Below are 20,672 nucleotides of genomic sequence, written 5' to 3' on the forward strand. Positions count from 1 at the left end.
CTACTTGACTTGTTTTGTAGACTGAGTATGGACAAGAATGAATGACATCATATACTATACATTGGTGGTGTCGGCTTGGCGTTGGAGTAGACAATATTCGCCCCATTTCCGCTGGAACTGTTTTGGAATGAAAGGCAGATCGGGAACCCAGATCAACCGACCTAACAGGTTTGTTTGTGATGCATCTAGGAAGCCTGCACAAGAGATGCGGTCCCACTGGGATTCATCTAAGACATAGTCGGGTTCTAGTTCGGTTGCTTCACGGCTTGGGAAGTAGGAATCGACCAAGAAAGAGCATTGTGAAATGTCAACCTGTTTCACTAGGTTAGCCTGGTCGCAAAGACCAAATGAAATGATTATACCGTGGGTACTCACATATTTATCGGGATCCTCTTCATTTAGATCGTTCATGCCAGATGGGATCTGCGAGGCACCCTCCAGTCGACCAAGGGCGCCTGGCGCATCTGGGAACTCGCCAGGAAGCAGGCCATCGAATTCACTTCGGATGAACTTGGCACGCATTTCATGTGGCAAGAAGTAGGAAGACGGAAATCGATACCATTCTTTACCGAAGCAGACGGATGCCCCAGCGTGGGCTATATCCACTTCCTGCAACGGCCGGAAAACTTTCAAGGGGGCGTTATATGCCGTGACCATTCCAAGAATACGCAACATGCCTGCATTGAATGCCACCAGGACGACAGACAGGACCGCGGCGAGTTTCAGTTTTGCTGGCAAGCGACCGATAACCTCTTTCGGGTTACTTGACCCGAGATAGGAGAGAATGATATGGAATGCGAGGGCCGCATTAAGAGCGATGAAAGGATATGCGGGGTACATAAAACGCTCCTCTTTGTGCGGTTGCAAAGTGAAGATACCAAACCACATGTAGAAAGGCCCGGTTAAAGTGAGAGAGCGTAACACGGTCTGAACGGATGTGGTATGAGATCGGAAAAGAGCTTGGACGATAAGCAGAGGACCAGACAACAAAGCTAAAGCAAACCAGACGTTGAAGTTCAAGAGGAGATTCCGAATATAAAATGTCCACGGCTCGGTGCCGAAGATCTCGGGACCTTTGCCTTGGCCGCCAAAAACATTGTATGCGACAATGTTCCAGGGAACGAGCGCGATTTTTCGGAAAAAGGCATAGTCAACTGCCATTTCAAGGCCCTGTAGGGTGTCTTAGAAGAGGTAAACGGTAAAGATGAGATGGCACTTGGAACTTACCGCAATTGCAAGGCACCTGAGAGCTCCGTCAAATATCATGTAGAAGAGAGAACCCAGAGACCCGGCAAAAAAACAGACCACGATCTCCTCAAAAATCATAGGCAAAATAAGAGCTCCGGCGAATGGCCAGCCCACAATTGCCCCGAGACCGAACCACATAATGCCCTGGGCTGTTTTGGGTCCATTCTTATAGTCCAAGAAGGCAGCCAGGCCCAGCATAGATGTGTACATAGTGAATGAGGACGGCAAGAAGGCAGTTGCTGCATGGAACATGCCGGGGCTGAATATGGAGACCATCAAGAAAATTAGACCGATGCGGGGGTTGAGGGCTCGACAGATGGCAGAGTATAATCGGGTCTGGCATGCGGCACAGAGCAGGGCGAGGAAGATTCGGATCACATAGAATTCAGCAGACTTTGTGCTGATGAAAGGGGATGCTATCTTGCCCACAAAAGCATGAAGCGACACGTAGAGCCAGCTTCGAATTGAGTACACCGGCGAGTACTCCCATGTTTGAAGGCCATATCCGTGTTGGAGGTAGTGAGTTGGTTCCCAGAAGTTAAAGACCTCATCGCAGTCTTGAATTGGAGCGAATAAAGCCGCTAGTACATTGACAACGAGGCATAGATATAGCGTGACATTTAATGGTAGGTAAAACGGTGGAGGTGGAGGACTGGGAGGACAGCAGTGTTAGCTAGATATACCATGCGCCAATTATTTTTAAACTTCACATACCGGGCCTTTGTGCGAGGCGTTGGGCCAGAAGAAGAACTGTCAGGTCCAGCCATTGTGTTCCCCTTTGTGCCACCACAGTTGCGCGTAATGTTGACCTTGGAGGATTGAAGATGTTAATCTTGGAAGTGTTAGAGACGAAGAGTCCACTTGGTGGTAGGCGATAAGGCGCGATAACAAAAGCTCCGGCGACCGCAACGGCAACTTTGGCACTTCCGAAAAAAAAAGTTCCCGCCGACTTCTTGCGCTTCCTTCTTCTTGTCACAGCCTTTCTTTTTATTTTTACAATAATTCCTTGTTTTAATAAAGGTACTCATAAAGATGAGTGATCAACGCATGCACTCAACTGGGTCTGAACTGCCTATTGAAGGCTCTCCACCCGTGAAACCTTCCATGCTTGATACGCCACCCGTCGCAACAACCCCAGACGATGGTAGCGATTTCTACAACACACCCTTGCCTGCGGGAACTCCAGTACCGAGTACGATGACCGATACCTCCACACCTGCCACTGAAGCCACTCCTCCTATACAACAAGCCCCAGTGATCCCGGGACTGAACCTGATCAACAATCCCAGCGACCAGCAACCCCCGCCAACTCAGCAAGTTAAGACCGAGCAGGAGCCGCAAATTCCTACTGTGCAGCTGGAGAAGGATGAACTTATGGCCCAATCCGAGGACAACAACACAGCCACCAAGCAAGAGGCTGCGGAAACCGCAGTCAATCAGGCTGCCGACGATGAAGCACCCACAACCACTGGGGAGGCTATGGAGGTGGACCAAAAACCCAAGGAAAGCAACCTCGATGCCAACAGTGGACTGATCGAAAACACCACAAACGAGGAACAAGGGGAGGAAGAACACCCTGAGTGGGAGGTCGATTCATCTCCATACGAGTCTTCCTCTGACAGCTCGTCCGACTCAGACGACAGCAGCGACGATGAAGACTACCCCATTCTCACCCCGAAGAGCAGGCCAAGATTTTGATGCAGGCCGAAGCAGGCTCTGATGATGAAGGAGAAGGAAAGGGCAAGTCGGGAGGATACATTCGTTCTACCAACGAGGTTTTGGAAGATGTGCTGCCAATCCCGGATGTTACGATCACACCCGAAATGCCCATTGTACTACTGGGAAAAGTTAAGACTCTCATCGAGAATGCCGCTCTCATCGAAGCCAGCACTTCGGGAGAGTATCAAGTTCTGGAGTCGGGCTCATTACTTTGCTCGGAAGATCGCAAGGTTCTCGGCGTTGTTGCCGAAACCCTTGGCAGAGTCGAGAATCCCTTGTACACTGTCATGTACGCAACCGCCGCCGAGCCTACTGAACGAGGTCTTTCTAAGGATATGACTGTCTACTATGTTCCGGCCCACTCGACATTTGTCTTCACACAGCCCCTAAAGGGTCTGAAGGGAAGTGATGCGTCTAACTTCCACGACGAGGAGGTTGCGGATGAAGAGATGGAATTCTCTGACGACGAAGCGGAGGCTGAATACAAGAAAAGACTGAAGCAGAAGCGCCAGGAAAGGAAGGATGCTAGGGATGGTGGTGGTGGACGTGGAAAGAAAGGACCGGCCGGTCCCTCCAAGTTGAGCCACGCCGAACTTAACTATGACGATGCAGGAGGCGAAGATGGTTACACACCCTCGCCCGGCCTAAGAATTATCACGAAATGATGGGAGCTCGAGAGGCACCAGTTGAGGGCACTGAGCGAGCATCTGGATTCCGTGGAGGCAGAGGTCGCGGCGGACGGGGCTCTGACCGTGGCCGAGGTGGTCGTGGCCGAGGAAGTGGAGGCCGAGGAGGAGGCTCGTACGAGCGTGATCAGGACCGTCGTCCCCAGAGCCAGAGCCAGCAAGGGAGCAGCTCGCAGTATGCACCTGCAGCACCTCAACACCAGCCTGCTGGATATGGCCAACCGGCATATCCTCAACAGCAGCAACAGCCTGCATTCGGCATGCCTCAGGCTTTCGCTCCATACCAGCAGTATGCGCCCCAACAGCAAGCACAGCTTCCTCAAGGCGCAACCCCGGGACAGTTTCCTTTCCAGTTCCCCTTCCAACAACCCTTCGCTCAGCCGAATCCTTTCCAATCTATCCCTCCCGGTGCGCACATCAATCCGCTCTTCTTGGCTGCATTGCAACAACAGCAACCCCAGCAACAATACCAGCAACCCCAGCAGCAACCCCAGCAGCAGCAGCAATTTCAGCAGCCTCAACAGCAATATCACCTACCGCAACAGCCCCAGCAGTATCAACAGCCCCAACCGGGCCAGCAAGCTGCTCCTCAAGGACAACAAATTCCTGCAATGAACTTCGACCAAGTCAAAGCTCAGCTGGATCTTCTACGGAGTCTGAGCAACAACCAAGGGCCACCTCCCTCTTGATTTAATTTTTCTTCTTGCTTCTTGACATGATCTCAATACACAACCATTTGCATTAGGATCGGGGTTAATGTGTTTTTCATATGGGTTCTATTTAAAAAAGTTCATGATTTGGTTCGGATATTTTTAGTTCGCTTGTACGTTGTATGGATGATAGAATACATATTTGCTGTATGGAAGACACACAGTTGATGAGATAATAATACTTGTATGATCGATTGCTTAGGTGGTATCGCTCGTCATTAGCAAAAGCAGATCGGATCAGTCACTTATGCCACAAAAAAACCAAAGGCTCAGAATGTCTTAAAATTCAGCAGGCTTGGCGCTCTTCGCCAGCGCCCAGAAATTCTCCATCTTTGCACGAGCCAAGACCTCCTTGGCTGCAGAGTCGGACTCGCAGGGTCTGGCACCCAGCCATTTCCTAAAAACACGTGTCTTCGCCTGTCCTTCCCATAGTAGAGTGCATGTATTGTCACGGAAGTCACGTGGCTCTCCCTTATCATCTTCCGTAGACCACCATATTGGTTGACCCTCAGTCTTTTCAGAAGTAGTTGGACCGGGATTGTCGGACCAGTCGATTCGATTAAGCATGAGCTTGCGGTAATTGTTGATTGAGTGTTTACCGCCCTCGACGATAACCAGATTGACCTTGGGATGAGTGACGCAGACACCAGTCAAAAGATTTTGTTCTGCGTTCTTATTGATCTTAAAGCGATTTCGGCCACTGGCAAGATTGTCGATTCTGTAGACAGAGACATAGATACCCAGTTGAGCATCGGTCTCTTGCTGGTTCGCAAGCTTCTCGCGCCGTTGTTCTTTGGTCAACTTGCGATTTTCGTTCATGGCCTCGTGGTCTTCACGACGCTCGGTAATTTCCTTGTTCACACGTGCTTCAACAGCCGTGGGATCCTTGACGGCTTGTTCACCAAGAACTCGCATTAAATTGGACTTCTTGACCTTAGGAGCCGGCGCGGGCTCAAGTCCCAGTCGGATCTTTGCTTGCTGTTCTTTCAGATCTGCCATGCGTCGCTGCCGGCGAATCTTCGCTTGCTCCTTGTGTGTAAGGAACATGGGTTTTTGCGCCGGTTGGTGCTTTTCCTGTGGAGGCTCAAGGAGCACAGGATGTTGAATATAGCGTGTGATGATCGTGTCGGGAGTGTCCACCTTGACGTTTGCTGGATCCACGATAGCAGAGTAGTCGCCTCCGTTGACCAAGCCCTCGTCCCACCATTCAATGGCAGGTGGTGCGGGTACGAGATAGGATTTTTCGACATCCATATCTTCGTCGATACCGGCTTGTCGGGCCTTCTCCGCAATCCGTTTCTTCATAGCCTCCAACTGTGCCTGTCGCCGAAGAGCCGCAGCTTGTTGGATATATTTGCCCTTCTCGTTGAAAATCAACTGTCGGGAATTGCGCGGTTTGGCAACGGTAGCCTTCGGATCGAGACTGGGATCGAAGTATGGGTTATTTTTGATATCCTCAATCGAAGGACCAGATAGATCCAGTCGAGCCTTGTTGCCGCGCTGGAAAGCAGATCCTGGTGTATCCCGTCGGTTGCCCCCTTTACCCTTTGCCCCACGGAAGTCTGGCGTTTTATCGGAGAGAAGTGCTGGATGGAGACCAACATCTAGACCACCACGAGCCTTGGACAGGCCCTCGTCATCGAATGCCGGAGGGTGTGAAGGTGCCGGGGCACTCGGTCGATGTTGAGAAGGTGCATTGGCTCTGCTGGTCGCGGCAGCAACTCTGGCTTTCATTTGTTCCAACTTCGACATTGCAGCACTCGGCGCGGGAGACCCTGGCGCGGGACTTGATGCTGCAGGAGGCACTGCTTGGGTCGCGCCGCCGCGCGCTGCTGCTAGACGGGCGCGTACAGCCTCGGCCTTGGCTCTTGCTTCCGCAACCATCTTTTCGATATCCATCTTGGGTGCCGCAGGAGCAGCCTGACCAGGTGCCGGGGATCCATTGTTTGAGCGGGTCCTTTTCTGAGAATTATGATCGTCCTCTGCGGGATGAGGTCGCTTCAGCGCATTACCTGAGTCCGCCATGGTGATGATGACTGGAGGTAGATCACACGCGGCACAGGAGGGCCAGGAGGACCACGACCAAGAGGAGGGAAAGTCGAAAGGTGGAAGGTGGAAGGTGGAAGTATTCAATGCCTAAGAAACGGAGGCAAAGCTGCAGAGCTGCGCGGATCCCACGATTAGGCGGTCAGGGCGGAAAGATGGCAGAAAAAGTTGCTCCACGCCTGCGAGCAACTTTTTTCATTCGTTCCGCATTGGAGACTCTTCCAGGCCTTCCTGACATTCGCATAGCGTTTTTTGTCGCTCAAGGAGCTACAGGGCACAATGGCGACATTCGCACGCCCAGTCTCCTCCAGTATCGCTGGAGTAGACTTTACCGTCTACTCCGACGAGGAGATCAAAAAGCTATCAGTGAAAAGAATTCAGAATACTCCGACTTTGGACTCTTTTAACAACCCGGTTCCTGGCGGTCTTTATGACCCTGCTATGGGCGCATGGGGTGACCATGTGTAAGATCCTACTCTCAATTGTTCTTTTCATGTTCTATTGATGAAGTTTTTTGGGCTAACTAACAATTGCTTTGCTCTTGATTAGCTGTACTACATGTCGCTTGAACTCTTGGTCTTGCACTGGTCACGCCGGCCACATTGAGCTCCCAGTTCCCGTTTACAATGTCACCTTCTTCGATCATATCTACCGCTTGATTCGCGCTCAGTGTGTGTATTGTCATCGGTTGCAAATGTCTCGCTCACTTGTCAACATGTATACCTGCAAACTGCGCCTCCTCCAATACGGCTTGACTGGAGAAGTCGCCAAGGTGGAAGAGATTGGATCTGCAAAGGGTGCTGCTTCCAAGGCTAAGACACAGGAGGGCGATGGCTCAGAATCTGAAGAAGAGGACGATGAGTCCATCATGGAAAAGCGCACTGCCTACGTCACCCGCTGCATCAAGCAAGCCAAGAAAGACGGACAATTGGATGGAATAATGGCTGGTGCCAAGAACCCTATCGCTGCTGAGCATAGGCGAGAGCTTGTGAAGCAATTCTTGAAGGACATCAACGGCAATAAGAAATGTCACAACTGCAGTGGGTACGTTACTATTGGAATGTCTTTCCCTCAATAGAGTTTGATCTAAGCTAACATTGCGGTTCAGTATCACACCTGGATACCGAAAGGATCGCTACAACAAGATCTTCCGAAAGGGCTTGACCGAAAAGTCAAAGTTGGCCATGATGTCCGGTGGATTCCAGGCCCCCAACAGCTTGGTTCTTTTTGACCAGGAAAAGAAGTCTGCTTCGAAGCAGGACGGCGGTGAGACTTCCGTGTCCGAGGTTCACGGTGCTGAGGAGGAGATCCGCCGTGGAGCGGCGGTCACAAAGACGGCGACGGCTGGAGAGTTTGGCCAGGAGTTCGTGACCTCCTCCGAAGCCTACAGTGCTATGCAACTTCTGTTCCAAAAGGATAGCGAAGTTCTTCAGCTCGTCTATAATTCTCGCCCGGCTCCGAAGGGTGTCAAGGTTGTCTCTGCTGACATGTTCTTCATCAAGAGCATCATGGTCCCCCCCCAACAAGTATCGCCCGGCTGCCCCTCAAGGCCCCGGCGAGATCATGGAGGCTATGCAGAACACCCCCTTCAACAATGTTCTTAAGCAGTGCGATCTCATTAACCAGATTTCCAAGGAGATTCAAAATGAGGATGAGAAGGCTCTTTCTCGAGTGCGCAACTACGGCGATCTTCTCCAAGCTATCGTTACGCTTCAGGACCAAGTGAACGGTCTCATTGATCGCGAGCGTACTTCCGTGACTGGCTCCGCCATTGCCTCTCTGCCAAACGGTATTAAACAAATCTTGGAAAAGAAGGAGGGTTTGTTCCGGAAGAACATGATGGGAAAGCGTGTCAATTTTGCTGCTCGTTCCGTCATTTCTCCTGATCCCAATCTCGAGACCAATGAGATCGGTGTGCCCATGGTGTTTGCTAAGAAGCTGACATTCCCTGAGCCTGTCACCAACCACAACTTCTGGGAGATGAAGGAAGCTGTGATTAACGGTCCTGACAAGTACCCCGGTGCTTCCGCGATCGAGAATGAGAACGGCCAAGTCGTCAACTTGAAGTTCAAGAGTCTTGACGAGCGTACTGCTCTTGCAAACCAACTGCTCGCCCCGTCGAACTGGCGTCTCAAGGGCTCACGAAACAAGAAGGTCTACCGCCATCTTACCAATGGAGATATGGTTCTACTGAACCGACAGCCGACTCTGCACAAGCCCAGGTTTGTGGACCTTTTGATTTCCATCCGATTTCCTAGCTAATCTCTTCACAGTATGATGGGTCACAAGGCTCGTGTTCTTCCTAACGAACGGACCATTCGCATGCACTACGCCAACTGTAACACCTACAACGCTGATTTCGATGGTGACGAGATGAACATGCACTTTCCCCAAAACGAGCTCGCCCAGGCTGAGGCCCGAACATTGGCAGACGCTGATCACCAGTATCTGGTCGCCACCTCTGGAAAGCCTCTGAGAGGTTTGATCCAGGATCATATTTCCATGGCTGTCTGGTTTACGTGCCGTGATAGTTTCTTCGACAAGGAAGATTACGACCAATTGCTCTACAACTGTATTCGCCCCGAACATTCCCATATTCAAGGCGACCGCATCCAAACAGTCGAGCCCGCTTTCCTCAAGCCCAAGCCGATGTGGACTGGTAAGCAGATTGTCACGACGATTCTCAAGAATATCAAGCCTGCCGATCGTGCTGGACTTACCCTCAAGGGCAAGTCTTCCACCCCCGGTGATCGTTGGGGCAAGGACAACGAAGAAGGCACCGTCATTTTCAAGGACGGAGAATATCTGTGCGGTATTCTCGATAAGAAGCAACTTGGTCCAACTGCTGGAGGTCTCGTTGATGCTGTTCACGAGATTTACGGCCACATTGTTGCTGGAAAGCTGCTCAGTATTCTTGGACGTCTGCTTACTCGTTTCCTGAACATGCGGGCATTCACTTGTGGTATTGATGATCTCCGATTGACCAAGGAGGGTGATCGCGCACGCAGAGAGAAGCTGAAGACTGCTCCCGAAATGGGTCGGGAGGTTGCCCTGAAGTATGTTACTCTGGACCAGGCCAACGTTCCTGACCAAGACGCCGAGTTAAACCGGCGATTGGAGGATGTTCTCCGTGATGATGATAAGCAAGGTGGACTCGACAGTGTTTCCAACGCCCGATCTGCCAAGCTGTCCTCCGAAATCACCGCGGCCTGTCTTCCGAGCGGTCTTGCCAAGCCTTTCCCTTGGAATCAAATGCAGTCGATGACCATCACTGGAGCTAAGGGTTCAGGCGTTAACGCCAACCTGATTTCTTGTAACCTGGGTCAACAGGTTTTGGAAGGTCGTCGTGTCCCTGTCATGATCAGTGGAAAAACTCTTCCATCTTTCCGAGCCTTTGAGACTCATCCCATGGCCGGTGGTTACGTCTCTGGTCGTTTCTTGACTGGTATCAAGCCGCAAGAGTACTACTTCCATGCCATGGCCGGTCGTGAGGGTCTTATTGATACTGCCGTCAAGACTTCCCGTTCCGGTTACCTGCAACGTTGTTTGATTAAGGGTATGGAGGGCCTGAAGGCCGAGTACGATTCTTCCGTTCGTGAAGCCTCGGATGGCTCGATCGTTCAATTCTTGTACGGAGAGGATGGTCTTGATATCACGAAGCAGGTTCACCTTAATGATTTCGGATTCCTCGCCGAGAATCATGTCTCCATTTCGAAGCAAGTCCAGGCCGATGACTTCCACACCATTGCAAAGGAAGAAGTTGGCGCCTACAAGGAGGCAATGAAGAAGGCTCGCAAGACCGGAAAGCTTGATTCTATGGATCCCATTCTGTCTCACTATCACCCCGGCGGTAACTTGGGTAGTACCTCGGAGGCTTTCGCCCAAGCACTCAAGAAGGTAGGCACCCTTTCCCTTCTCAATTGTCCCTTTTAGATGATCTTCTGACTCACCAACGTTTACAGTACACCGATGACAATCCGGATGGCCTCTTCAAGGATAAGAAGAAGGACATTGCCGGCACCGTTGGAAAGAAGACCTTTGATGTTCTGATGAACATGAAGTACATGAAGTCCACCATCGACCCCGGTGAGGCTGTTGGTGTCATGGCCGGTCAGTCCGTCGGTGAGCCTTCGACACAGATGACCTTGAACACTTTCCATTTGGCTGGTCACTCCGCAAAGAACGTCACACTGGGTATTCCTCGACTGCGTGAAATTGTCATGACGGCAAGTGCTAACATCATGACCCCCACCATGACCATGCTGTTGAATGAGGAGTTGAGCAAGGAAGATTCGGAGAAGTTTGCCAAGGCCATCAGTAAGCTCAGTGTCGCTGAGGTTGTTGACAAGGTGCAAGTCAAGGAGCGAATCGGTTCTGGCATGGGTTATGCTAAGGCTAAGATCTATGACATCGAGCTCACATTCTTCCCGGCCGAGGAGTACTGCAAGGAGTATGCTATCTGTACCAAGGACGTGCAGAACGGCCTGCAAGCCAAGTTCATTCCTCGCCTGATCAAGCTCACCAGGGCTGAGCTGAAGAAGCGTAATGAGGACAAGACTGGCCAGAAGGCTTCCACTTCTCAACCTGAGATTGGTGTTTCCGTTGGCCGAGTTCCTGATGGTCCCAGTGGACCGGATCGCGAGGCTCAACCGGGCGACGACGATGACGAGGACGACGAGGATGATGCCAAGCGCGCCAGCGGAAACTCGAACAAGAGCAACCAGATCTCGTATGAAGCACCCGACGACGATGAGCAAGACATCATGAACCGTCAAGACACCCCCGATGAAGATGACGAGACAGTGAACCAAACTCGCCCCGCTGGTGATGTCGACATGGATAGCGACTCCGATGAGGAATCGGACGACGACAGCAACACGCGCGAGGACGATGTCAAGGGCAAGTTCGTTGAGGTTACCAAGTTCAAGTTCGACCCTAAGAAGGGCGGCTCTTGCACTATCCAACTTCAATACGACATCGAGACCCCTAAGCTTCTGCTCCTGCCCCTCGTTGAGCAGGCTTGCCACAACGCCGTGATTCAGTCTATTCCCAACCTGGGCAACTGTGTCTTCGTCGAGGCGGATGACATCAAGGGCGACCCTGCCAACATCATCACCGATGGTGTGAACTTGCTCGCCATGCGCGACTACCAGGACATCATCAAGCCCCACTCGCTCTACTGTAACTCCATCCACGACATGCTGCACCTCTACGGTGTTGAGGCCGCCCGCGCCACCATCATCCGCGAAATGGACGCCGTTTTCAAGGGTCACAGTATCTCCGTCGACAACCGCCATCTGAACTTGATTGGTGATGTGATGACCCAGTCCGGTGGCTTCAAGGCCTTCAGCCGTAATGGCCTGGTCAAGGACTCCACCTCACCCTTCTCTCGGATGTCTTTCGAAACTACCGTTGGTGCTCTGAAGGATGCCGTCCTCGAGAGAGATTGGGACGATCTCAAGGGCCCCAGTAGTAGGATCGTCGTCGGTCGTGCCGGTACCGTTGGTACTGGTGCCTTCGATGTTCTCGCCCCTGTAGCATAGTCGCCTTGTTTGCCCCGGAGTTACTTTCGTCATCGTCGTTCCTTTGTTTCCTATTAGATGTATATTCCGATTTTGCGACTTTAAAGTATTTTTTGCGTTTCTATTTGCTTTGCCATCTTGATGTGTTGATGATATGGAGTTTTCTGTCCAGCGGAACACAAAAGTGCCATTCCCTGTTCATATAGCATTTGAGTCAAAATAAAAATATATTTATTAATTCGTGGAAAGTCCGTAGTGTGTTGTTTGAACCTCCTAGGTAAGGGGATAAAACATGAATCGGGTGACCTAGGAAAGGTTGGAAGCTATTATGTACTAGAAGGTCATGTCTATAAGGTGACGAGATACTATTTGAATCATGCCATAATACTTTTAGTCATTCCCAACGTCTATCATCTATTTACTTCACACAATCAAACATATACAAAGTTGTTGCGGCACAACGGGCAAGTGCTCTGGTTGCTGCTCTTGAACCAGCGGAACAAGCAGACCGAGTGGAAAGTGTTCTTGCAGGTAGCGCAACGCTTGTTCGGAGTCTGCATATCGGTTGAAATAACCGAATAACAGATAGCACACTCACTCTGACCCTTCAGAGCACCTTGCACATTCTTTCGGAAAGCCAGCAGACCATCAACCAGATTACCATTGGCAAACATAATCACTCCCTGGATGGTGAGCAGCCAGCTCTTCCATTTCTTCTCGTCGACAAGGACTCGGCTGCGCCCGACAACGATTGCTGGATGCAATGGATATGCGGGAGGAAGGGAGATCGAGATGGAGACGGGGGGGAGACTCCTCATCTACTGGGATGCTGGCAATGATCTCCGCTGTCCTTGGAGATATCTTAACAGTCAAAGCACGCTCCTCATTCGGATCTTGAGTGGCAGCCCAGTCTTCGACGCCCTTCATGGAGTCTCCAGCTACGACAGGCGAGATCTAGTCACGAAGTCAGTGGTTATTAATCTTGCTAGCGAGTCGGGTTCTGGCTCGTAATGACTCACGTATTTTTCAGTCCATCCTTCTACTGGACCCTTGACGCGTTTCTTGGTGTCAATCCACCAGTTCTTAGTCATGTTGGCTAGATGTCTGAGAGAAAGGTAGTAGAGGTGCACCAGGAGCCACTGTGTTTCCTTCTCCGCATTCTCAGATTCATCGGGTTGGAACGATTGGATATCGAACCTGGTCGGGTCGATGATTTTGCCATGCGCCTTTTGAAGAAAATCGAACATAAACTCCAACAAAGGAATTAACACGTTGTTCTCCTTGATGTTCGCGGCGTAGTATTCTTGGACGGGGAGTGACTTGTGAATATTAGCAGAGCTCATGCCTAAGAACGAATTGAGAACTTACAGCATTGGAGAAATGATCGAAGATCACCTTCCAGCTTAGGAGATATGCCCTTAAACTAGTCCACATCTTGTCATCACCGTAGTTCATGGTCACCATTTGCATGGTGGGTGTTTCAAGTAGAAGAGATACAAGCTCATCGGGCAGGCTGACTGCGGACTTAGACAAAGCCACGTCGAAGGATACTTGCTCTTGAGCATGTGGAATATAACGGTGGAGGAGGGTATAAGCGGTGCGCTGTACAGCACGACTATGAGCGGTCAGAAGAGAAAAGACTTCGCTAACATCATCCAACTTTTCAATAGGAATGAAAATGATCAAGCGTCGTAGAAGATCGACAGCGACATCCCGTGGTTGATGATAGGTAGTTGAACCATCTGCTAAAGGTAAGCCTCGTGCGCATATTGAGAAGAAGTAGCCAAAATCAAGGTAGGTATGCTTACCGAACTTCCCGACAGAAGCGGCCAACTCGTTGAAAAGTCCAACCCGTCGTTCAAGCCAGACATCTTGAAGATCATCGTTGCTTTCACCCTCCGTCATAGACTTTAGACTAGAGAACAGTCTGAAAGAGGATACTAGCAGTGGAAGACCTTCTTCGCCCCCACTGATGTCTTTGAGCACTGTGCTCAGAACAGCCATACTGTCTTCCCAGTGCGACCCGTATATCTCAGAAAGAGCTGGAAGCACAAATGATAATGTTTTGATAATCTCAGCGCTCAGACCAAGAGGCTGCAGCCCGGATTGAAGACATTCGATGAGCGGCTTTGTGAGAAAGACCAGTCGTTGCGTGGGGATTGTTGAAACAACGTTCTCCTCCCCAGATAAGAGGATATTGAGCAGTGCCAGTTTGCGGAGTCCTAATATTTGTCAGTACGCTATCACGAATAGTAAGTTGTCTAAAAACTTACCATCCGGAGAGGAACTTTGCGGCTTCAGCCCAGATGAATCAGCGACCAGCTCATTGCAAATTCGATTTCCGATCGGATTCGACAAGATAGAACTTCGCAGCACAACAAACCAGGCAGCCGACCGAATGGCATTGGCGGTACGAGCACTTCTGCAAATTGTCGCAACATCATCGGCTGACTTGGATGCCGCCAGTGTCTCGACGGAGCCCATGATCTTGACAAACGCCTCGCCAATCCGATAATCAAGAGGAGAGGTTCCACTCAGTCCCTCTAGTTTGCTTTCCCAAAAGGAGAGCAGAGACGAGGCAACTTTTATTTGAGGCGCATAGCTAGTATTCTCCTTTGTGTGAACCCAATCACTGATTACCCTGCGCCCCTTGAAAACAAGCTCAACATATTCATCGCGCTGATCTGCCAGATCTAGACCCAAGATTCCATTTGAGTTCTCGATACTCAGATCGTCATCAATCAGCTGCACGGCCAATGGGATAAAATAGAAGAGGGTTTCAAGATCTTCTTTGTCCATGTGTTCATTCAGGTGTGTTGAAGACAAAATTCTGATAGTGAAGCTGGCAAGTCGGAACGCGGCGGAGTTATGAGCCGAGTCTCGCGCAATATTGAGTCTTAAGTCCTTGAAAGAATCGGACAGATCGTGCTGGATTAAATGAACAGCGCCAGCCAGTGGACTAGTGATTGCGGTGGAGAGACGTGGAGGTAGGTGAAGGAATGGAGCCATAGCTGTTTCCCAGGTAGACGCAGAGGGCAAAACGTTTTTGAGACTGTCTGTGGCTTCTGCATTAGTCCCAAGGCCAGGAAGCAGCTCTTCAGCGATAGCAACGAGAGAATCAATCCTATTTCCATGTTAGTAAACAGGCTTGAGGGGAAATGGGATTTTACTTACGTTAAAGATTCTTCGCTTGCGCGAGAGAAGCCATTTTGGAGAATCTCAATCTTGGACTTGGTGCTCGTATCACCAACAACGGTTTCCTTGAAATTCTTCATCAAAGACTCAGCCAGGGCAGCCACCTCCTCAGAAGGGGACTCGGTGAGATAAAGCAGTTTCCCTGTTAGCTTGGAGCCATTAGATCCGCCCTGGAATTCACGCACGGCAGCCGGAACAGTACTCCCAAGTTGAGAAAGCCCGTGAAGGGCTTCGAAGACCCTATCCTCCGTAGACAACGACTCAATAATTGACAGGAAGACTTGATCCATCAATGCTTTCCAAGAAGTTTGATTCCGGAGAACTGCAGTAACAATAGGCCAGTGTGTGGCACTGCCTCTGCAGGCTTTATCTAGAGCTCGCATCACGAGTGAAGAAAGCTTAGCTTGGTATTCGACTTCGTTGAAATCGATGGTCGATAGAAGGCTTTGAAGGACATGGGCATTCGATTGTTTGGGGTCCAATTCCAAGGCTCGCTCGACGACAACTTCAAAACAAGAAGAGAATCCTTCCCATTGCCGACATGCCAGAATTATAGTAATCAGACGATCACCAGACGGCGAGAACAGAAGCTCGGGCGCATCCGTCTTGAGGAAACTTAGAAGTTCCTTAGACTGTTTTGCGATAGAAGGCACTCTGCGAACACACTCTTCTACAACTCCGGCGGCGCCATAAGGTTTTCCATTTCGAGAGCGTAGAACCTGTAGGCAGTTGTCGAGAAGGGAAATATTGGCCTTTTCAAAAACCTCCTTAAGCCGCGACGACTCTGTAGCTCGCGAGATGACCGAAGGCTCCAGGATAAAAAGACGTTTTGACTGTTCGCAGATCGAATCTTGAGATGAGCGGAAGTCTTTCGACTGCTCCGGAGATGACAGCTTAACTGCTTCAAGAAGCCCATTCGACAAATTCGACCATAGTAACTCTATTTCTTGATATTGGTCATGCGCAACAAGAGCCGAGAGATAGTCGATACAAATGTGTTCAGTGGACTGGGTGGGTAGCGACCACTGAGTCAGTTCAGGATCAGGTCGCACATAATGTGTCACCAAGGGGAGAGTCGTTTTTGGATGAGCTCAGGACGTTGCTGCTCTAGTAAGAGACTTCCAAGCCAGAGAGTAACCTCAATGTAGGATTTCCATCCAGTGAAAAGATTTTGGCGTGGCTCTTCCCTTGAATTGAGGCCTTCTTGAAAAGCCTCTGTTAGAGCAATGACACTCGAGATCTTGATTTCCTCGTTGGTAGATGTTTTTTTCGGCTCCTGCAAGGACCTCCTGGGGGAGCTTTCGAAGCAGCTCATCAAGGTTTGACCAATATTTCCCCGTACCACCTTGTGATCCTTTCTGGATATATTGACGGAGCCTCTTCGAAGATGAAGTCTTTCCTGTATAATCCTCTGTCCATATCTGAGGCCGTAAAGAGGTCAAGAGAAGAATGGTCTCAGATAGTTCGGAAGCTGAGCCGAGCTGTGAGATGGATAAGGATTTCCCCACGATGGCTGAGCCGAGTAGCTTCCAATCCACCCATCCAGGTTCTCTGGACACCGCGGTTCGCAAAAGAATATACACGGATCGGCGAACAAATGGATCCTCATGGTTGCAGAAACCCCATAAATCTTTACTGCCAAGCAAAATTTCGATTTCCGAGAGATTCTTTTGAAGATACTCGTATTCTGAGTCACCTGTTCAAATGTGAGATTTAGATGTCTTATGAGATGAAGAGAACAGTGGGGGACAACGATACCTAAAATGCGATTGAAAAGAAGCAGTCCAGACCCCACTACCCGAGCGTATTTCGCTTCAGCATCATCCCGCTTGACAGTCCTCTCATCGCTCAAGGTTAGGGGTGATTGATGGAGGAGAACGTCATCTACAAAATCCAGAATGGAATTTTGATAGATCTTCCAAACATTGTTTCGTTTATCTTGGGTCGAGAAGACACTGATAAACGATTCCAGTGCGGCGCGGTGAACTGGCTTGTCATTATCGTAAAGACCAGCTAGCCAAGCACCAATAACCTTGGGCAAATGAGGTGCAATTCTCTTTCCGACAAGGCCAGAGATAGAGCCCTGAAGTGTATGAGATAGTTGTCGCACTCGTCGAGAGAGGTCAATTGACAACCTTGGGTATATTTTAACCTGGACTCGATTGTTATTATTTGCTGTCATGCATATACCAGCAATTCACATACCCATGCTTCTAAAAATCCGTCATGAAGAGTTCCCTTCTTAGAATCCACAGATAAGACGTGTTCTTTGAGCTCTTCTAAAGCCTTGGTTCGTGTAATATCATCTTTCTTCAACAAATTCTTGAAAGAAATGACTAGTGTCTGCTCGGAGATACGAGACAGATCTGGCGGTTCGGCGATGTATGTAAGAGCTGATGGCTCCCGTCCATCGCTCCCAAAATTGCCTGAGAAACCTCCAAAGGAACCGAAGGCGCCGGCAGCAGCACGACTGCTGGAGGCCTGCGACTTGAACTTTTTGCTCATGTGGGGTATGAGGTCAGCGGGAATGGCGGGGGAGACTCGAGGGCCGGTGGGACACCAGCAAAATGACAATTGGCCCTAGAATAACTCAGATGGGATTCAAGACAATTCACACCAGTAGTCAAGGGGAGAATTGGAGCCACAATCGAAGTTGAAAGAACAAAGGAAAGTGAAGTATGGTTCATCCGATTGGAATATCCCGAGGGCGCGGCCACCCGATAGGGAAGTCACGTGATGATTGGTCATTGCTGTCCCAAACAGGAAATCATCCAGACCGGAGCTGCGGCCTTGCGACTCGATCTTTCTTCCTTTCCTTCGTGCTTCTCTGGGTGTGCGCGCAGCTTGGGAACATCCGCCAACATGAAGTTCTTCATTGAGTATTGGCTCTCCTCATTAAATTCCTGGCTATCGCCTCTTCCTTCCTCTCATCTAACTGGTGTTTCTCTCAATTAGTGATCTTCCGGTGCTGTTCCCGTACCCTCGCATCTACCCCGAACAATATGCCTACATGTGTGATCTCAAAAAGACTCTCGATGCCGGGGGTCACTGTGTCCTGGAGATGCCTTCAGGAACCGGAAAGACAGTCTCGCTTCTGTCGTTGATCGTCGCCTACCAGCAACATTACCCGGAACACAGGAAACTCATCTACTGCTCGCGAACTATGTCCGAGATCGAGAAAGCGCTGGCAGAATTGAGGGAGTTGATGAAACACAGAACCCAGGAACTCGGATACGAGGAGGAATTCCGCGCTCTTGGGTTGACTAGTCGAAAGAACCTGTGTCTGCATCCTTCTGTGAAGCGGGAGAAGAGCGGCACTGTGGTCGACGCGAGATGCAGGAGCCTGACAGCTGGTTTTGTCAAGGAAAAGAAAGAGCGCGGCGAGGATGTAGATCTCTGCGTCTATCACGATGTACGTCCTAACTCCCTCCGCGATGCCCTCGGGCTTATTCTAACAAGCGCAGAACCTCGATCTACTCGAACCGCACAATCTTCTTCCGCCAGGCGTGTTCACCCTTGACGGTCTCCTCAAGTACGGAGAAGAACACAAGCAATGCCCATACTTCTCTGCTCGTCGAATGGTTCGTTTTCGATGATGACCTCATACCTTCCTCCCGGTGCTAATGCGATCATATAGATGCCCTGGTGCAATATCATCATCTACTCCTACCACTACTTGCTTGATCCCAAAATCGCCGAACGAGTTTCCCGAGAACTTTCAAAGGATTGCATTGTCGTTTTCGACGAGGCACACAACATCGACAACGTTTGTATCGAATCACTCAGTATCGATCTTAGCGAAGATTCCCTCCGCAAAGCCACCCGAGGCGCAAGCAATTTGGAGCGCAAAATCGAAGAAATGAAGAGTTCAGATGCCGAGAAACTGCAAAATGAATATTCAAAGCTTGTCGAGGGTTTACAGCAGGCGGAACAGGCGCGGGAGGAGGACCAATTCATCTCGAACCCCGTCTTGCCAGACGACTTGCTAAAGGAGGCAGTACCGGGAAATATTCGCCGCGCGGAGCATTTCATCTCCTTCTTGAAGCGATTCATCGAATATCTGAAAACCCGGATGAAGGTTACCCATACCATCTCAGAGACGCCTCCGTCCTTCCTCACACATTTAAAAGATCTCACCTATATCGAGCGCAAGCCTCTAAGATTCTGTGCCGAACGGTTGACGTCGCTCGTGCGAACTCTGGAATTGGTAAACATTGAAGATTATCAACCACTCCAGGAAGTTGCAACCTTTGCAACCCTGGTTGCGACGTATGACAAGGGATTTGTTCTCATTCTCGAGCCATTCGAGTCCGAAGCCGCCACCGTTCCGAACCCCATTCTGCATTTCACCTGTTTGGATGCTGCTATTGCGATCAAGCCGGTCTTTGATCGTTTCAGCTCTGTTATCATCACCTCGGGAACCCTATCGCCGTTGGAAATGTACCCTAAAATGCTAGGGTTCACCGCTGTCATGCAAGAGTCCTATAGTATGACACTGGCAAGGAGATCTTTCCTACCCATGATTGTCACTCGTGGCTCCGATCAGGCTCAAGTCTCGTCATCCTTCGGTATTCGCAATGATCCGGGTGTGGTGCGGAACTACGGCACCCTGGTGACGGAGTTCGCTCGCGTTACACCTGACGGTGTTGTCGTTTTCTTCCCCTCCTACCTCTATATGGAGTCCATCATTAGTATGTGGCAGGGTATGGGTATCCTGGACCAGATTTGGAACTACAAATTGATTCTAGTCGAGACGCCTGATGCACAAGAGTCTTCCCTCGCACTAGAGACCTACCGAACAGCTTGCTGTAATGGCCGTGGAGCAATCTTGTTCTGTGTCGCACGAGGAAAGGTGTCTGAAGGTATTGATTTCGATCATCATTACGGCCGTGCCGTGCTGTGCATCGGCGTGCCATTCCAATATACCGAATCTCGCATTCTCAAAGCCCGCCTTGAATTCTTGCGAGAGAATTATCGCATCCGGGAGAACGATTTCTTGTCATTTGACGCTATGCGACACGCTGCTCAGTGCTTAGGCCGTGTACTGCGTGGAAAGGATGACTACGGAGTCATGGTATTAGCAGATCGACGATTCGAGCGGAAACGGCCCCAGCTTCCGAAATGGATCAATCAAGCTATGTTGGATAGTGAGACCAATCTCAGTACCGATATGGCCGTCTCTACTGCCAAAAGCTTCTTGCGCACCATGGCTCAACCTTTCAAAGCCAAAGACCAGGAAGGGATCTCAACCTGGAGTTTGGCTGATATTGAGCGTCACGAGGCGAAGCGCAAGGCAGAGGAGGAGCGTCTTACGAGAGAAGAGCTCAGCAATGGGAATCATAAGATGGATGGCTTCCGAACCTCCGCGCTTGAGGTCGTTGACGATGAGTTCGACGACGACATTGATCAAGACATGATGATGCTTGATGCGCAGTAGTTGGGTCGAATCTCGTTTTGCTTTCGTACTCATTTTCTTGGTATATAATGGCATTTCAGGACTCGGTCTGGAATTAGGGGGGCGTTTTATGAATCGGGCATGAAAACAA

At 50.2% G+C, this 20,672-nt stretch overlaps 6 protein-coding genes across 6 annotated transcripts; 3 read left to right on the forward strand and 3 right to left on the reverse strand.

Annotated features, from left to right (window-relative positions):
* Window positions 1–54: 54 nt before the first annotated feature.
* Window positions 55–2,015, reverse strand: N7533_009727 (dolichyl-P-Man:Man(6)GlcNAc(2)-PP-dolichol alpha-1,2-mannosyltransferase; the record flags this gene model as incomplete). Its single annotated transcript, XM_057106377.1, has 3 exons — window positions 55–1,170; window positions 1,228–1,900; window positions 1,963–2,015. The coding sequence occupies 3 exons, from the start codon at window positions 2,013–2,015 to the stop codon at window positions 55–57; spliced, it is 1,842 nt and encodes a 613-aa protein (XP_056957826.1).
* Window positions 2,016–2,295: 280 nt separating this feature from the next.
* On the forward strand, window positions 2,296–4,342 carry N7533_009728 (RNA-binding snoRNP assembly protein NAF1; the record flags this gene model as incomplete). Its single annotated transcript, XM_057106378.1, has 3 exons — window positions 2,296–2,855; window positions 2,906–3,591; window positions 3,654–4,342. 3 exons carry the CDS (start codon window positions 2,296–2,298, stop codon window positions 4,340–4,342), a joined length of 1,935 nt encoding a protein of 644 aa, XP_056957827.1.
* Window positions 4,343–4,642: 300 nt separating this feature from the next.
* On the reverse strand, window positions 4,643–6,388 carry N7533_009729 (U4/U6-U5 snRNP complex subunit PRP3; the record flags this gene model as incomplete). Its single annotated transcript, XM_057106379.1, has 1 exon — window positions 4,643–6,388. One exon carries the CDS (start codon window positions 6,386–6,388, stop codon window positions 4,643–4,645), a length of 1,746 nt encoding a protein of 581 aa, XP_056957828.1.
* A 300-nt stretch (window positions 6,389–6,688) lies between these two features.
* Window positions 6,689–11,952, forward strand: N7533_009730 (DNA-directed RNA polymerase I core subunit RPA190; the record flags this gene model as incomplete). Its single annotated transcript, XM_057106380.1, is given in 6 exon segments — window positions 6,689–6,873; window positions 6,959–7,453; window positions 7,518–7,920; window positions 7,937–8,631; window positions 8,683–10,306; window positions 10,372–11,952. 6 exon segments carry the CDS (start codon window positions 6,689–6,691, stop codon window positions 11,950–11,952), a joined length of 4,983 nt encoding a protein of 1,660 aa, XP_056957829.1.
* A 636-nt stretch (window positions 11,953–12,588) lies between these two features.
* On the reverse strand, window positions 12,589–17,631 carry N7533_009731 (ubiquitin-protein ligase RKR1; the record flags this gene model as incomplete). The annotated part of the gene is made up of 7 exons (XM_057106381.1): window positions 12,589–12,885; window positions 12,951–13,250; window positions 13,300–14,153; window positions 14,205–15,055; window positions 15,106–15,959; window positions 16,922–17,209; window positions 17,332–17,631. The coding sequence occupies 7 exons, from the start codon at window positions 17,629–17,631 to the stop codon at window positions 12,589–12,591; spliced, it is 3,744 nt and encodes a 1,247-aa protein (XP_056957830.1).
* A 357-nt stretch (window positions 17,632–17,988) lies between these two features.
* N7533_009732 (TFIIH/NER complex ATP-dependent 5'-3' DNA helicase subunit RAD3) lies at window positions 17,989–20,563 on the forward strand (the record flags this gene model as incomplete). Its single annotated transcript, XM_057106382.1, has 4 exons — window positions 17,989–18,005; window positions 18,082–18,538; window positions 18,591–18,707; window positions 18,764–20,563. 4 exons carry the CDS (start codon window positions 17,989–17,991, stop codon window positions 20,561–20,563), a joined length of 2,391 nt encoding a protein of 796 aa, XP_056957831.1.
* Window positions 20,564–20,672: the final 109 nt, after the last annotated feature.

This window comes from Penicillium manginii (genome assembly GCF_028828005.1).
Source record: "Penicillium manginii strain IBT 31320 chromosome Unknown utg000006l:1.0-4164085.0:1.0-4166146.0, whole genome shotgun sequence".
In the NCBI taxonomy this organism is placed as follows: Eukaryota; Fungi; Ascomycota; class Eurotiomycetes; order Eurotiales; family Aspergillaceae; genus Penicillium; species Penicillium manginii.